At 38.3% G+C, this 19,126-nt stretch overlaps 1 protein-coding gene across 2 annotated transcripts in view; it reads left to right on the top strand.

Moving 5' to 3' along the window:
* The window catches only part of LOC115211807 (transmembrane protein 192), a 69,136-nt gene extending 50,448 nt beyond the window's left edge, over positions 1-18,688 (top strand). For both annotated transcript variants that reach the window (XM_036503307.1, XM_029780511.2), the window contains exons 2-6: positions 8,678-8,815; positions 12,533-12,758; positions 14,503-14,655; positions 16,771-16,879; positions 17,799-18,688. In XM_036503307.1, the coding sequence (XP_036359200.1) occupies positions 8,720-8,815; positions 12,533-12,758; positions 14,503-14,655; positions 16,771-16,879; positions 17,799-18,003 (789 nt within the window). In that variant the 5' untranslated portion in view covers positions 8,678-8,719 and the 3' untranslated portion in view covers positions 18,004-18,688. The remainder of the gene's footprint in view (positions 1-8,677; positions 8,816-12,532; positions 12,759-14,502; positions 14,656-16,770; positions 16,880-17,798) is intronic.
* Positions 18,689-19,126: the final 438 nt, after the last annotated feature.

Raw genomic sequence — 19,126 nt, 5'->3', positions numbered from 1 at the left:
CCAGAGTATAGGTTGGCTGGGTGACAGGATGGTCGGTGACTTATTGACTTTGATAATGACTCTGATGTTGGTATTGATTTCCTTGGATTAATCTTTTGGGAGTTATTTTAAAGGTAGGTAGACATGTTTGTAATACATGAATAGTATTGGAATCTAGAAGCGAGGAAAATCAATGTTAAGCATGTTCTATGGTATTTGGTTCTTTAATCGGGTGGATATAATTGAGAATATAGTTCAGTTTTGGGGATTATTTATCTATTTTATAATTCTTTCTAATTTTGGCACATATCAGTAATTTTGAGGGGAGGGGGGAAAATTGATTACATCAACTCCTCTACTTGACTGGTTCTTATTTTATTGACCTCAAAAGGGTGAAAGAGAAAGTTGACCTCAGTGGTATCTGAACTCAGGGCACAAGGTTAGAAGAAATGTCACTCAACATTGTGCCATCTCACTACCTTTATTTCATAGTTACCATCTATTTTATGCAGTTACATACACACACACACACATACACGCACTATGTATATATCTTTTTAGACCTGGCTGTGTGGTAAGAAGCTTGCTTCCCAACCACGTGGTTCTGGGTTCAGACCCACTGCATGGTACTTTGGGCAAGTATCTTCCACTATAACTTTGGGTTGACAAAAGGGTTGACCAAAGCCTTGTGAGTGGATTTGGTTGATAGAAACTGAAAGAAGTCCATCGTGTGTGTGTGTTGTTTTGCTTGGTTTTAATACAGCAGGCTATAAGTGACTGTTGGTTTAAACCATTGGGCAGGAATGGCGAGGGATGGATTCCGTTGCGACATTATAGACAAAGACAGGGAGCGATTAAGAAGAATAAGAAAAATAAAACATACAATGAAGTAAAACATGTGCAGCAGTACCTGCATATAGTTACTTCTGTACCCACACTTGTGGTTCTGTGTCTACACACTCTCTCTCAAATGCACAGTTGTGTAGATGTCGTTAAACCTTTTGATAAATGTCCTGCTGTCGTTGTCTCATACCGTGACCCAAGGTACTGGAGGTTACGGCTGACTAGGTCAGGGGCTTTTGTTGATTGTAAATCTTTTAGTGACTATGGCACACACATACATCTAGCACAACATATGTTTATATATATATATATATGTGTGTATGTGTGTGTGTCTTTGTCCAACCGTTTGACAGCTTGGTGTGTTTACATCCACATTGCTAAACGCTTTGCCAAACTGATAGAATAAGTACTAGGCTTAAAAAAAAAGAAAAAATACTGGGGGGACAATTCCTTCAAATAAAAATTCTTCAAGGCTGTGCCCTAGCATGGCCATAGTTTAATGATTGAAACAAATAAAACCTTCATTAGAACTCCTTTGCTACATTCATTCCATCCCATTATGAATTCAAATCTCACTGAGGTTAGCTTTTTTTTCATCTCTTCAAGCTCCATACAATACCTTGGATCGTAGGGCAACCTGCTGTGCTTGAGGTGACCTACTGAGTCAAGTACATCAAAATAAAAACAAATGGAAATTGTAGTTGTGATACCCATGCTGATGCTAGTGCCACATTGACTGGCGTCCGTACCTGTGGCACGTAAAAAGCACCAACCGATCGTGGCCGTTGCCAGCCTCCTCTGGGCTCTGTGTAGGTGGCATGTAAAAAGCACCCACTACACTCATGCAGTGGTTGGCGTTAGGAAGGGCATCCAGCTGTAGAAACACTGCCACATCAGACTGGAGCCTGGTGCAGCCTCCTGGCTTCCCAGACCCCGGTCAAACCGTCCAACCTATGCTAGCATGGAAAATGGACATTAAATGATGATGATTATTGATATGTGACCAAGAAAGATCTAGAATTTCCCAACCAAACTTTTGAATGGTATTTTTGGTTAAATTGGCTACATGGCAAGATGGGGGTTGCATTGAAGAAGATTGCAGTTGGACTGGTCATTGAGTGAAGGTCATCGGCAGAAATATCATGAGCACTTCCTATCTACTGAGCCAATTCCTTAGTGGGTTGGTACAGATCTTTGTGGATAAACTTGTTCAATCAATCGTCTTTGAACTGAACTGGCTGGTTGGAACATGAAGAGTTTGTGAGGTTGAATTTCCCTTCTTTGAAGCATGAAGACTGTTTCTCTGTAGTTCAGTTCTTTCAGTATTAGCACCTTCTCTGTACACACCACAAATGTCTTATGCAGCTTTGGAACCTTTGAATGAAAGCTAAGAGAAGGCGGTATTGAAAATATTCATTTTTTTTTTTTCCCCACCTTTACTTGGTACTTTGTCATTATCTGTCTGAAAGGAGGTAAAATTTATTCAAGTTTCAAAAATGATAAACAGAAGTTGTTGAGGAAGAAAAGAGCTAAAAAAAACCCCAAAAAACTACAAAACACTAATAAAAATAATTTTTGTGTGAATTTAAATAACATTAGAAAGAAATGAACAAATTTATCCGACAACCTAATCCTTGACTTTTGATTTGACAAAGTTCATGAAATTTGGTTAAGTTTGTATGCCATAGGACTCTCCTACAGCCCACAGCATAGAGACGTCACTGAATAATTTTTACTGATGCAGACCACCCCGAGTTTCCTCCTACTGCTTCTTTTTATTATTTTATTTAATAGTCCGATATAAATTACATTGTATTATAGCAGCTTGGTGAATAGCTACTGTCTCTGTTCTGATTTATTTTAGTCAACTAATGTGGAATAATGCTATCAGATAGCTATAGTCCTCTTTTGAAAATGTAGCTATAAAAACCCGGAAAAAAAAAATAGTGCCATGAAGCATAGAAGGAGTGTGTGTGTATATATGAGTTTGTATTTATGCATATGTATGTATCTGTGTGTATTTGCTTTTCTGTGAAGGTAAGATCAACAAAACAAGCACTCCCCATCTGTACAAATGTACTTAAAAAATATATATATATGTATAATATATATATCTGTATATATATATATATATATGTATATATGTATATATATATATATATATATATATATCTGTATATATATATATTATCTGTATATATATATATATATATATATTATATATATAGTATATATATATATATATGGCCCTCTGTATCATCATCATCATCATGGAGAACGGACATTAAACGATGATGATGATGATGATGATGATACAGAGAGATAGGGTGGGCCAAAACATACACACCAAGAGATTAAAACTCATTTAATATAGATTGTACTGAAGAATAATGTTATATAAATATGTCAAATGTTTAGGTGCATGACTTTTGGCCCACTGTGTGTGGGTGTAGGTGTTTGCACACACAAATATACTTCCTACATTTCTGCTTTAGGATTGAAAGTAAGTACCACTGACATTTGCTAGTTATGTATTTGTAAATGTAACAAATGCATGTAGAACTTCCAACAATAGAATAGTCCTCTCTGCTATAGGCACAAGGCCTGAAATTTGGTGGGAGGGGGCCAGTCGAATAGATCAACCCCAGTATGCAACTGGTACTTTATTTATCGACTCCGAAAGGATGAAAGGCAAAGTTGACCTCAGGGGGAATTTGAACTCAGAACGTCGTGGCAGACGAAATACCTATTTCTTTACTACCCACAAGGAGCTAAACACAGAGGACTAACAAGGATAGACAAACGGATTAAGTCGATTATATCGACCCCAGTGCATAACTGGTACTTATTTAATCGATCCTGAAAGGATGAAAGGCAAAGTCAACCTCAGCGGAATTTAAACTCAAAACATAGTGGCAGACGAATACCATATTTCTTCTACTACCCACAAGGAGCTAAACACAGAGACTAACAAGGATAGACAAACGGATTAAGTCGATTATATCGACCCCAGTGCATAACTGGTACTTATTTAATCGATCCTGAAAGGATGAAAGGCAAAGTCAACCTCAGCGGAATTTAAACTCAAAACATAGTGGCAGACGAAATACCTATTTCTTTACTACCCACAAGGAGCTAAACACAGAGGACTAACAAGGATAGACAAACGGATTAAGTCGATTATATCGACCCCAGTGCATAACTGGTACTTATTTAATCGATCCTGAAAGGATGAAAGGCAAAGTCAACCTCAGCGGAATTTAAACTCAAAACATAGTGGCAGACGAAATACCTATTTCTTTACTACCCACAAGGAGCTAAACACAGAGAGGACTAACAAGGATAGACAAACGGATTAAGTCGATTATATCGACCCCAGTGCATAACTGGTACTTATTTAATCGATCCTGAAAGGATGAAAGGCAAAGTCAACCTCAGCGGAATTTAAACTCAAAACATAGTGGCAGACGAAATACCTATTTCTTTACTACCCACAAGGAGCTAAACACAGAGAGGACTAACAAGGATAGACAAACGGATTAAGTTGATTATATCGACCCCAGTGCGTAACTGGTACTTATTTAATCGATCCTGAAGGATGAAAGGCAAAGTCAACCTCAGCGGAATTTAAACTCAAAACATAGTGGCAGACGAAATACCTATTTCTTTACTACCCACAAGGAGCTAAACACAGAGAGGATAACAAGGATAGACAAACGGATTAAGTCGATTATATCGACCCCAGTGCATAACTGGTACTTATTTAATCGATTGAAAGGATGAAAGGCTGAAGGGCAAAGTCAACCTCAGCGGAATTTAAACTCAAAACATAGTGGCAGACGAAATACCTATTTCTTTACTACCCACAAGGGGCTAAACACAGAGATGACAAATAAGGATAGACAAACGGATTAAGTTGATTATATCGACCCCAGTGCGTAACTGGTACTTATTTAATTGACTCCCAAAAGGATGAACGGCAAATTAGCCGGCTTGCTAACGTTTTTACCAGCTCACCTTCTTTCGGCAACAGAGTAATGTAGAACAAGCATTCACATGTCATGTCTATCTTGATATCTAGTGTAGTTTGTTGTTTAATCCAAGGTCTTCCCTGGGTGAGCAGAATTATAATCAAAGGCATTGCAACTTTAATTATCTTTTTTACTCTTTTACTTGTTTCAGTCATTTGACTGCAGTCATGCTGGAGCACTGCCTTTAAGTCAAACAAATTGACCCCAGGGCTTATTCTTTGTAAGCTTAGTACTTATTCTATCGGTCTCTTTTGCCGAACCGCTAAGTTACGGGAGACGTAAATATCCCAACATCGGTTGTGAAGCAATGGTAGGGGAACAAACACAGACACGCAAACATATACATACACACACACACACACACACACATATATATATATGACGAGCTTCTTTCAGTTTCCATCTACTAAATCCACTCACAACGATTTGGTCAGTCTGAAGCTATAGTAGAAGATACTTGCCCAAATTGCCACGCAGTGGGACTGAACCGGGAACCATGTGATTGGTGAGCAAGCTATTTACCACACAGCCACTAGAAATAGCTGTTGGGGTGAACATATTAAACATTGAACCTTGTACACAGTTCTTTGTGAAAAAAGGTGTATTTATGATGGCATCTGCTATTTCTAGCAGGTGGGGTGACCACATTAAGATTCCCGTCTTTTATCGTTTACTTGTTTCACTCATTAGGCTGTGGCCATGCTGGGGCATTGCCATCAACAATTTGACCTGTGTACGTATTATTTATAAAATCTGGTACTTATTCTTATTGCTTTCCTTTGCTGAACCACTAAGTTATGAAGATATAAACACACCAAGACTGACACTGGTTGTCAAACAGTGGCAGAGAACATACCACACACACACACACACACCATACACACACACACACACACAACACACGTCTTTCAATTTTTACCAAATCCACTCGCAAGGCTTTGGTCGTCCTGAGGCTATAGAAGAAGACACTTGTCCAAGGTGCCACACAGTGGGACTGAACCCAGAACCATGTGGTTGTGAAGCAAGCTTTTTACCACACAGCCATGTCAGCGCCTATACTATTGGTTCATTGCGGGGAAGAAAAAAAAGCATATTTATTATAGCATCAGATATAAATTATTGTTTTGGACAAAAGGCTGGCTTCCTCTGTTGCTATCTATAGATCTGAATAGTACCAGAATGACCATTGATTCCAATTTTGTTTTGGCAGGTTGTTTTCTGTTATATTTTGGTAAGCAGTATTTGGGGAAGGATGGGAGAGGTGGGGAGGGGAAACCTGTCTGGAAGTTGTTGGAAGTTAATTTATATGACATAAGTCGAAAGTTTATTTTAATTAATTAACAGTAACATTACTTGTGGTGTGTAGTCCAGCTTCCTGTTCCGATATATATTTCTTTCATCAGTTTAACATCATAGAAACTAGAATGAACCTTGTAGTCTGTAAAAGCTTAGCAGCTTAGCTAATAGTCTCTTCCTCAGTCGACCAATTTCTCCTACTGAGTTAAATTTGGTAGACAGAAACATTGTGCTTCATCATCATCACCACTAGCGCCATCACCATCACTACCACCATCATCATTACTACCACCATCATCATCATCATCATCATCATCATCATGACGGTCGTCTTCACCATCATCATCAAACAAAATTCTTTGGGGTATTTTGTTGTGCCATTTTCTTTCATCAGTTCAAATCCTCTTTTCTATGTTTGCATGGGTCTGATGGAATTCATTGAGGCAGATTTTTACGGCTGGATGCCCTTCCTGTCATCAACCCTCACCGGTTTCCAAACGGGTTAATATTTTTCCATAGCCGGACACGTTTATGCAGATTGGGAATAAATAACACCAATTGATTGACAGTGACATTTGCTCACAACTATCATGTGATGTCAAAACAAAGGGACACCCCTCACAGACATTTATGATGGGCTTCCTTTAATTTCTATCAAATTCACTAACAAGATTTTGGTCAGTCAGGAGCTATAGTAGAAGACTCTTACCGAAGATGCTTCCATTGGAATTGAACTCAAAACCATGCAGTTGGGAAGCAAACTTCTTAACTGCATAGTCATGCTGATGTAGATATCTATGATCCTAAAGAGGAACTAATTAATCATTTGATAAACAAAGATTGATGAAACAGATTTTAGACTATGTGCTGAGGGTAGGGCACTAATCTCCTAATATAATAATGAACGAAGTGTCTTTATATATGTGTGTGTGTGTGTCATCATCATTTAGCATCCGCTTTCCATGCTGGCATGGGTTGGACGGTTCAACTGGGGTCTGGGAAGCCAGAAGGCTGCACCAGGCCCAGTCTGATCTGGCAATGTTTCTACGGCTGGATGCCCTTCCTAATGCCAACAACTCCATGAATGTAGTGGGTGCTTTTTACGTGCCAGACGAGGCTGGCAAACGGCCACGATTGGATGGTGCTTTTTACGTGCCACTGGCACGTTTGTGTATATATATGTATATACACATATATATGTGTGTGTGCGTATGTATATATATATTGTCCAGAATCATACCAGACATGGAGGAGAGAAAATAGTAATTGAGTGAAGGTGAAGTAGTGAGAGTAATAGCCCTGACTAGTGAGAGAAAGTAATAGCAAAGAGGGAAAGGAAGGGGTGAAAAAAACCAGCATTTCAACTCTGTGTGAGTATATGTGTGTATGTGTGTCCGTATATAAAGAAGTATGTGAATGTTTGTATGTCTGATTATTATGTACCTTATTTATATATAAAATACTACAATGGGCTGTCATTATTGACAGCACGTGGTCAGCTAGTTGATTATAATCCTTGTTAGTTGCTCTTGCAATGACTGAGATCATGTAAAGAATAAAAAGAATAAAAGAAGTAAAATTATCAAATAAAATTTTATCTTTAATACTAATTTATGTATAATCTTTTAGTTAGTTAGTTAGTTAATTTTTTGGCTCAAAAAGCGAAAAGCAAGGCCATGTAGGTGGACATGGAGTTATGTACAGGGTGGTGTTCATGTAAAGAGTTCAGGCCACTTGTGGTCAAGGGAGACTTTGAACCGAGCGGTCGTCGGCATTTTCACTATCTCGTCCGGCAGCTTATTCCACGGATCCGCAACCTGGACGGAGAAAGCCCTCTCCTTCAATTGAGATGAAATCGTCGCAGATAGAGCTTTTCGGAGTGACCCTGCAGCCGATGCTCTGGAGCAGGAGTGAAGAGCAGCTCTTTTGAGAGGTTACACTTTCTGCTTATGATGTTGTGAGCAAGAATGAGATCACCATGGCGTCGTCGTTTTTCTAGAGAATAAAGGTCAAGCGTCTTCAGCCTTTCTTCATAAGACAAATGCTTGAGACCAAGAACCATGCGGGTAGCCAGCTTCTGGACTCTTTCGAGATGCTGTATGTCTTTGAGGAGATAAGGAGAAGAGGCTTGAATCCTGTACTCCAATATGGGTCTCACCAGCGTGACATAGAACAGTAGGAATATGGCTGCTGTGAGCATTCCGAATGACCGTCGAATCAAGGGCCAGCTGGCAGAATCGTTAGTACACTGGGCAAAATGCTGAGTGGCATTTCATCTGTCTTTATGTTCTGAGTTCAAATTCCACTAAGGTTGGCTCTGCCTTTCATCCCTTTTGGGATCAATTAAACAAATGCCAGTTGAGAACTGGGGTCAATGTAATCGACTTTCTCCTGCCCCTGAAATTGCTGGCCTTGTGCCAAATTTTGAAAACAATTTATGTACAAACTTTACAATATTTTTTATGAATCTTTAATTTAAAAAAAAATTTTTCTTTTACTTACCTGTTTTTTTTTTGTTTCATCTTTAGGGATTTTTCTTCCGTTCCGATATATCTTCTGAATCTGACAACATGACCGATCGTCTCCACGTGTTTACAGATGAAGTGGAACCACCCTATCGTACCATTAAAACGTTATGGGCAGCTCTCTTGCAAGCTGTTATATTGGTAAGTTTCATGTGTGTATGTGTGAACTACCATGTCAGTCTCATAACACAAGTTTGAGGTGTTGTTATTGTTTGTTGTGTTGTTTGTTATTGTTATTGTGTTCAACACCAGCATAAGAGATCCATAATGCAGATCCTGGTTCATATGTTATAAACTATATAACTAGCCACTTGCTTCACCTTTCATGATAAGTTTACCTCAATATTCTGTTGTGTTTGGGGAGAGTCATTTTCTTTTTGTGCCTTATAATGTAACACACTCTCCGGTAAAATTTCCACTTATTTTTAGGAAAATAAAAATAAGAAATAAGTGGAAATTTTAACGGTAAGTGTGTTACATTATAAGGCACAAAAAGAAAATGACTCTCCCCAGACGCAACAGAATATACTTCAACACACATACATATATATATATATATATATATATATATATAATATATATAATATATATATATATATATATATATACATATATATATATACATATATACGATGGGCTTCTTTCAGTTTCCGTCTACCGAAGCAACTCACAAGGCTTTGGTCAGCTCGAGGCTATAGTGGAAGACACTTGCCCAAGGTGCCACACAGTGGGACTGAACCTGGAACCATGTGGTTGGTAAGCAAATACTTACCACACAGCCACACCTATGCCTAGTAGGAGTTCTTTACCATCTAAAGATAAATTTCTTCCCTTCTTCCTACCAATCTCATAGGCTCTGAAAAGGACCCAGGTCACTGACCTTGCTCTGCTTACTCAATCCTTTTGCAGCCTTGTTTCTGTTGAAATAGTCTACTTTTGTTTCAGTGAAGTATTTAGCAAAATAACTTTCGTTGTTATGAAGCTGGTATTTGGAACATAAACTAACATGAAATTTTGGTAGGAGGATTGAATTTAGAACGCTCTAAAACAGGATATTTACATTATAGAATAACAAATGGTGTCAGGTGGTATCTTTTTACTTGTTTCTTATTTCTTTATTGTCGATTATATTGACCCCAGTGCATAACTGGTACTTAATTTATCAACCCCGAAAGGATGAAAGGCAAAGTTGACCGTGGCGGAATTTGAACTCAGAACATAATGGCTGATGAAATACCGTTAAGCATTTCGCCCGGCTTGCTAACGTTTCTGCCAGCTCACCTTTTTTTTTTAATTAAAAGACAGACGAAATACTGCTAAACATTTCGCCTGGCGTGCTAACATTTCTTATTTCTTTATTGCCCACAAGAGGATAAACATAGAGCGGACAAACAAGGACAGACAAAGGGATTAAGTTGATTACATTGACCCCCAGTGCGTAACTGGTACTTTATTTATCGATCCCAAAAGGATGAAAGGCAAAGTTGACCTCGACAGAATTTGAATTCAGAATGTAACGGCAGACGAAATACCGCTAAGCATTTCGCCTGGCGTGCTAATGTTTCTGCCAGCTCACCACTATTTTTACTTGTTTCAGTCACTGGACTGTGGCCATACTGGGGCACTACCCTGAAGGGTATCAGTCAAACAAATCAACCTTAGTACTTGTTTTTTAAAGTCTGGTGTTTAGTTATGGGGACATAAACAAACCAACACAGGTTGTCAAGCAACGACACACACACACACACACATGGCAGGCTTCAGCACTGTTTTCCATCTACCAAATTTACTCACAGGGAATTGGTTACTCTGTGACTAGAGTAAAAGACACTTAACCAAGGTGCCATGCAATGGGACTGAACTTGAAACCATATGGTTGTAAAGCAAACTTCTTAGCCACATAGCCATATCTACACCAATTGCAAATAAATAATTAAATTTATTGTAAAGCAACACTAGAAATATATTCTCATAAGAATTATGTGTGTTTATGACTCAGCCCATCCCTTGCTTATATTTGTATTGTTTTGTGTAAATTTACTTTTGTTGTTACTAAGATATTTTTTATCAATGTCAGGATTAGTATTATCACAGGACTAAAATGTTTTACAGTATGTAATTATTGTAGTCGTCTAGATCTAGGTCAAACCTGACTGAACAGACCTGTGACAAAAGACAGTCTAGTCATGACCACCTAATCATCATCATTGTTTAACATCCGCTTTCCATGCTAGCATGGGTTGGACGGTTTGACTGTTGGCTGGCGAACCAGATGGCTGCACCAGGCTCCAGTCTTGATCTGGCAGAGTTTTGACAGGTGGATGCCCTTCCTAACGCCAACCACTCCAAGAGTGTAGTGGGTGCTTTTACGTGCCACCGGCATGGGGGCCAGTCAGGCGGTACTGGCAACGACCTCGCTCGAATTTTTTTTTTTTTACACATGCCAATGGCACAGGTGCCAGTAAGGCGATGCTGGTAACGATCCCACTCGAATGGTGCCTCTTACATGCCACCGGCACGGAAGCCAGTTAGCTGCTCTGGCAACGATCACGCTCAGATGGTGCTCTTAGCACCCTGCTAGCATGGAGCGCAAGTGCCAGTAAGGCGAAGCTGGTAACGATCACACTCGAATGGTGTCTTTTATGTGCCACTGGCACGGAAGCCAGTTAGCTGCTCTGTCAATGATCATGCTCGTATGGTGCTCGTGCCTGTCATCGAATTTCACTTTGATTTTGATTTCGATTTCACTTGCCTCAACAAGTCTTCGCAAGCAGAGTTTAGTGCTCAAAGAAGGAAAAGGTACGCACAAGGCGTCATGACCATCTCATTTTATTCAGACATAGATGATGATAATGATGATAGTTTATCCAGGAATACATTATCCATTGTCTCCCTCCCGTGTTTTCAGTTCAAATTCCTCTTTAGTTGTCTTTCTTTCATTCTTCTGGGGAATCGTTAAGAAAAATAATGTCACATGATTCATTTGACTCTCCTCTCCTCTTTAAATTCATGACGTTTTGTCTATATAAAAATTCCTTGTAAGTATGCTGCAAGACCTGTTGAGGCAAGTGAAATCGAAATCAAATTCGATGACTGGCATCCGTGCTAGTGGGGTGCAGAGAGCACTATCCAAGTGTGATCGTTGACAGAGCGGCTAACTGGCTTCGTGACGATAGCACTTAAAAGGCACCATTCAAGTGTGATTGTTATCAGCGTCGCCTTACTGGCACTTGTGCCCCGTGCTAGTGGGGCGCTAAGAGCACCATCCAATTGGTGACATGTAAAAGCACCAACTGATCGTGGCCATTTGCCAGCCTCCTGTGGCCCCTGTGCTGTTGGCACCTACTACACTCACTGAGTGGTTGGCATTAGGAAAGGCATCCAGCTGTAGAAACACTGCCAGATCAGACTGGAGCCTGGTGCAGCCTCCTGGCTTCCCAGACCCCGGTCGAACCATCCAACCCATGCTAGCATGGAAAACGGACGTTAAATGATGATGATGAGGAGGAGGAGGAGGAGCACGTAGAACAGCAAGAATCCAAACAATTATATATCTATTCATTCTTAATATGCTCTGTCAGGTTTGAATGTGAATATCTGATATTTGATGGCTGTTGTTTTTTAATAACTGTTTGTCTCTCTTCATGGTCAGATCTCCCGGGGTGGTTAACTTTTTTTTTTTTTTTCCTTTCTGCTAAGAGAATTGTGAGTGGAAAATAATAATAAATTAAATAGCAGTTAATTATTAAGACTGATTAAATCTACCCTTTTCAAAAAAAAAAAAAAAAATCTTTGTGCAGTGTAAAAAAAAATTAAAATGATGATGTTATTTAATTCACTTTTATGTTTGTTCTGAAGGTCACACTGTGTTTAATAACATTCCTGTATCCTTGGTTATGTACCACGTGTCAGCCCGACCCAGTATCAATTGCAACATATTCAGAAATTCTCACATGGACATTCATCGTAGCTCTCCATGTTTACATCTACATCCAACATCATTACATTTACATCTCTGGTTACCTCGATTTCTCCCAGCGGATGCTGTACAAGCGTCATGTACCAGCAGTATGTGTAACAGTAGGTATGTAACTTACTCCTTAATGACTTTTTTCTCAGTTCTATATTTAAGAGATAAGGAATTATGCACATTATTTACCTTCGACGGATATTTGTCCTCATCTTGTTTTTTGTTAAAAAGAAGCGGCACATATGCTAGGACACAACAACCTCTTAAGCAGACCGAGTGCAGGTATGAGCAACATATGGGAACCAATATTAAGAAAAGATAGAAAAATATTAGATTTATAAGCCCTAAAATTCATTCCATAATTGCCCAAGATTCCGAGTTCGATTCCAAGCAGTGACCTGAACAACAATAATAATATCGAAGAATACCTTAGGAATGAGAACCCAGGTTCGAAATTTCCCCAAGACACCTGAAGAAGGCTGGAGGGTATATCAACCAAACGTTGTGTTAACAACAAACAAGATGAGGACAAATATCTGTCAAATGTAAATAATGACTTTTTTTCTCTTTTTCCACTTACATTATTTTCTGTTGTTTCTGTTCATCTCAGTGTTTTATTGTTGCTATTTAACCTAACAGCTAAGACGATCATTCTGCTTTTAACCCTTTAAGCATTTAAATCAACCATATCTGGCCAAAATAATCAACCTGTTTTATTTTCAAACTGGCCAGATCCAGCCTCTTACACTTACCCTACAATATTATTCTAAAAATAAACAACCACATCATTTAAATCTCAAAGTGACATGGTAATGCATGATTAATTCATATGAATGTGAATAAATAAGCATTATGTTTGACAGAGAAATCTGAATACTAAGGAGTTAATGCCCATAAGTGCCTTTTTGTAGAGTGCCCTGTTATAAGTGTTCAGCTCAGACTCTCAACATGGAGTTATCATGATATCAGCTTTTTACATACTCTACACTACCGTAAATATCTGTTAAAAAATAAAACTAAACTTGCTGGACAGTTCCCTCTCATCGTTTGTAATATCTGTGAATCCCATTTTAACCTAGAGCCTACACATGTCCCACTAACATGTAAACTGCACATCCTGTTTATCCTTGAAACAGAAATTTCCTGGTCCTTATCTGTAACTTGCCTCTGTTGTCTGGTGTATTCAAATTTCACTCTGAAAGGCGATATATTCTTTTATTTGTTTCAGTCATTTGACTGCGGCCATGCTGGAGCACCACCCTTAGTTGAACAAATCGCCCCCAAGACTTATTCTTTGTAAGCCTAGTACTTATTTTATCGGTCTCTTTTGCTGAACCAGTAAGTTACAGGGACATGAACACACCAGATCTGGTTGAACCACGCAACTGATGCTATCATGGAGAATGAATGTTAATTGATGATGATATATTTATACGTACGCATGTGGTCAATGCTAGTGTCCCCTGGCTGGCTCCCATGCCAGTGGCACGTAAAAAGTACTATCTGAACGTGATCGATGCCAGGCCTTCCTGACTGGCTCCTGTGCCAGTGGCACGTAGAAAGTACCCACTACACTCTCAGCGTGGTTGGTATTAGGAAGGACATCCAGCTGTAGAAACCTTGCCACATCAGATTGGAGCCTGGTGCAGCCACTGGCTCTCCAGACCTCACTCAAACCATCCAACCCATGCCAACATCGAAAATGGATGTTAAATGATGATGATGATGGGCATGTGTTTGTATCTGCTTCTAAATGGTTTTTGTCTATAAATTCCACTCACAAGGGAGAAGATATTAAGCTTGATAAATATGTCCCTTTGTGTTAGTGTCTACTACTCACCTCTCTTTCTCATTGCAGGTATGATCTTGAAAATGCTGACCACCCAGATTTTTGCTGAGTTCAAATGTTCATGGCGTGACAAATGTGGTTTCCTAAAGCCATATGCCTACCTTCAAATCATTACGACAATTGAGGTGTTAGTTGCTTTTCTGTTTTTGGTGCAATATGGCTGTAAGTTTTTATTTTTATTTATAAATTTGTTGCTAGAAATATATAAAAATTTAGTAATTTTAATGAAACTCTTTTACTTGTTTCAGTCATTTGGCTGTGGCCATGCTGGGGCATTGCCTTTAGTTGAGCAAATTGACCCCAGGACTTATTCTTTGTAAGCCTAGTACTTATTCTATTGGTCTCTTTTGCTGAACTGCTAAGTTATGGGGACATAAACACACCACCATCGGTTGTCAAACGATGTTGGGGGGGGGACAAACACAGACACACAAACATATATATATATATATATATATATCTCTCTATATAAACGGCAGTTTGTCTGTGCGTTTTCTGTGTGTCTGTTTTCTCGTACCCTCACTCTGACCACGGCTTTCAACCGATTCTGATGAAACTTGACACACACATAGCCCAATGTCATAATTCAAAACTAACGCAGCGAAAATTTTGAAAAGTTCCCCCAGTTCTGAAAAAAATCGATAAATTCGACATGGGGTCGAGAATCAGAAACCCAAACCACAGACCGTCTAGGGGACGCAACTCCACCTTTTTTAACTCTCAAAAAAAATTTACCATCATTTTTTTCCCATTTTTTTGCTATTTTTTGGCTATAACTCTCTAAAAATGCTTTATAGTTATTTCCCTTACAAACCTGAGCAACGCCAGGCGATACTGCTAGTATATACATATATGTGACAGGCTTCTTTCAGTTTCCGTCTACCAAATCCACTCACAAGGCTTTGGTCGGCCCGAGGTTATAATAGAAGACGCTTGCCCATGGTGCCACACAGTGGGACTGAGCCTGGAACCATGTGGTTGGTAAGCAAGCTACTTACCACACAGCCACTCCTGTGCCTATAGCTTCATTAATAACTGGAATAAATTGATATACTTCATTTAATCAGGTACTGTATTAATTGTTGCCAATTTTGAAGCCATTCCAATGTTTTAGTAGCCAAACATTCTAACTACCTGTGAAATGCATGTCCTGTTTTTTCCTAATTCTTTTTTAATTTCATTCCAGTGCTATATTTCAAAATTACCATAATAGCCCTTTCTACTACAGGCACAAGGCCTGCAATTTTTGTGGGGAGGAGACTAGTTGATAACATTGGCCCCAATGTTCAACTGGTATTTATTTCATTGACCCTGAAAAGAAGAAAAATAAAGTTGACCTCAGTGGAAATTTAGGTTTCGCATTTTGGCACATGGCCAACAATTGTAGGTCGGGGGATTAGTTAATTATATTAGCCCTAGTAGTTGACTGGTACTTTATTTTATTTTATCAACTGCAAAAGGATGAAAGACAAAGTGACCTTGGTGGGATTTGAACACAGAATGTAATAAGTCAGAAGAATGCTGCTAAGCATTTTCGACCAATGTGCTAATGATTCTGCCAGCTCACTGCCTAATAATAATAGTTTATAACTTTAGCTACAAATCTTGAACGGGAAGTTATAGTCAGCTAATTCAATCTCGGTTAAATACTGAAATTACATTATTCCGTCAAAGTGGATCCTAGTGGAATTTGATATCATTAAATAAAGAGACCTAAATAAATACTTTTGTTAGAGAAAGCTAGACAATCCAGTCAGCTCCAGTACTTGACTACTACTTATTTTATTGACATGGTAGTGATACAAAGCTCATTAGACCATGGCCAGGTTTGAACTTTCATTACCAAGACTTGCAATCAAATATGCCAGGTATTTTGTCTTATAGAAATAATACATTTCTAAATCTCTCAGAGAGATTTATGCAGTAGCAGTGCAATAAAGTGGTAGTATGTTGTCAACTTAATGTGACAGTCCCATGAAAGGGAAGAATACTACTGTTATTTAGCCCTAGGAAACACCATTTCCTGTTGGACTTGACACATTTCCTGTGTCCTTATGTTTTATGTTATCTCCACTTTGAAAACATAAGGACACAGGAAATGTGTCAATGGTGTTTCTTAGGGCTAAATAACAGTAGTATTCTTCCCTTTCATGGGACTGTCACATTAAATCGACAACATACTATCACTTTATTTTGTCTTGTGTTCTACTAATTCTTCCAGTGCATCGCCCCTCAAAACGGATGATGATAATTACCACTATATTTATTCTTTTACAGATCAGGTTTCACGGTTCAACATTGCAAAGAAACTTCCAGATGTTATTGAAGATGAAACTCAGCAAAGTGGTCTTCCTTATTCTCAGAATTTCCAGGATATTGGAGAACGGTAAATTATAGATTTTTAAGAAGCTCTATGAGGGGATTGGGGGAGTTGGGTGTTTACATAATAACCCTTTTTCTTTCATAAAAGGCTTTCATTTATTACATTTTAGTTTGTTTAATTTTATATTTGGAAAGGTGGTGCCCACCGACACACTCAGCCTCTAGCCTGTGGATATACTGTCTCCTCACCCTGCTTTTCCTGCTGCCACTATTACAGCGGATGAAGTTTACACTACATATTTCTAGTTCGTGTGTTAAAATTCATTGCTGGCATTTTATTTCTGGACATGGCAGCTTATTCTTTGTGCCTCAGCATCTGTCTGGAATATACACTTTGTTTGTTTGTTCCTTCTCGAGCCATGCCTGGTTCATAAGGGCCAGTTTCTTTAGCATATAAGTTCCCCACCTGGACAGTTACTTTTGCAGAACCGCTAAGTTACGGAGACGTAAACACACCACCATCGGTTGTCAAGCGATGTTTGGGGGACAAGCGCAGACACACATATACACACACATACATACATACATATATATATATATATATATATATATATATATATACACACATACACATATATGTGATGGACTTCTTTCAGTTTCCATCTACCAAATCCACTCACAAGGCTTTGGTCGGCCCGAGGCTATAGTAGAAGACACTTGCCCAAGGTGCCACACAGTGGGAATGAATGTGGAACCATATGGTTGGTAAGCAAGCTACTTACCACACAGCCACTCCTGCGCCTATGGTAATATTTTAAAAAATTGCCAGATCTAGCTTTTTGCACCTCCTGACATATTGTCTTGTATCTGAAGCGAGTTTGCACTTCTGGTTGGAAATGCCTGACTTACAGCAGAACTAATTTTTTTATTGTCATCTATATTGTTCGTTCACTCTGTCTATTTTTTTTTTCTTTCTGTTTCAGTGGATACTCATTCAATGAGAAATTACTAGAAAAACAAGCTGATATGGTCCTCAGCCTGAAACGTCGTAATGAACAACTTGCTCGTCATGTGTTGACTCTGACAACAGAACTAAGGTCTTTGAAACATGGCCACATTCAAGACAGCTTCCACGAATCTTCCAACATGTCCAGCAGCAACACAACTCAATCATTCCTTGGCCATTAACCAGAACTCTTGTGTGTGTGTCTGTGTGTATGTGTACTTGTGTGTGTGTGTATGAGTGCATGCATATATGTAACGATGGGTGCAAGCTGCCTACTTGAGTGTTGAAGAATGCAGAATCTCTTTGAGTACAAGTTTTCTTTTGTTTATTGCAAATATTTACCTATTTTTAAATTTCTCATCTCTTTATTCTTTCATTTGCATTTTGCATACCGACAATGGATAAATATTCTCTCTCTCTCTCTCTCTCTCTCTCTCTCTCTCTCTCTCTTCTGATATGTTTTTTTCTTTTTCTTCCTTTACCACTCTTTCTCATTTTCTGCTTAATCTTCTGTTTCTTTTCCATCTTTTCTCTCTTCTTCTCTGTCTATGTCTCAACTTAGTTTCGTTTAGTTTAATGATTTTTGAATGGATAGAAACACAATACGTTAGATTTTAATAAAACGATGGACACCACCTGTACTGCCAAGAAATATATACAGTGGGAAAAAAAATATAGTCAATAATCTATCTTTTTTGAAACGTTTTTCTTTCAGTTTGTTTTCCAATATTCAAAACTAAAATGTGGTTCATTTAATTAACTGTTAGTTTCTGTTTCTCTCCTAATTAAGGAAGAAACTATCTAGAACAATTAACTGAAACTGCAAATGAACCTTTATTGTGATATCCCATAGAGAAAAAAAAAAAAGCAAAAAAGTAAAAATGGTGTTATATATATATATATATATATATATATATATAACTTTACGGAGAAGGTCCTTAGACCTGTTACTTTTGGTCACTGTTTCAAGATCTGAAGTCGATTCTCTTTTTGTTTTTTTTTTACCCTCCAATTTTTTTTTTGTGTATATTATTTATATTTATATTTTTTTTTGCATTTGTACTTTTGTTATTATATGTTGGAATTTGACCAATGAAATGAGTTGTTAGGTTAATTTTTTTTTTTACCTTTAATATTTTTTCTCCTTTTTATTTACTAAATGATAATACTCTTTGCTCTGTGAGCTGTGTTGTTTGTTTATACTTATCTACTTCCTTCCCCTTATATATATACATATATATATATATATATATTATATATATATATATATATATATATATATACACACACACACACCACACACAC

The sequence above is a fragment of the Octopus sinensis genome, linkage group LG5 (assembly GCF_006345805.1).
Source record: "Octopus sinensis linkage group LG5, ASM634580v1, whole genome shotgun sequence".
NCBI lineage: Eukaryota > Metazoa > Mollusca > Cephalopoda > Octopoda > Octopodidae > Octopus > Octopus sinensis.
Note: the sequence above shows the minus strand (reverse complement) of the source record. Positions and strands in the feature narration are given on the sequence as shown.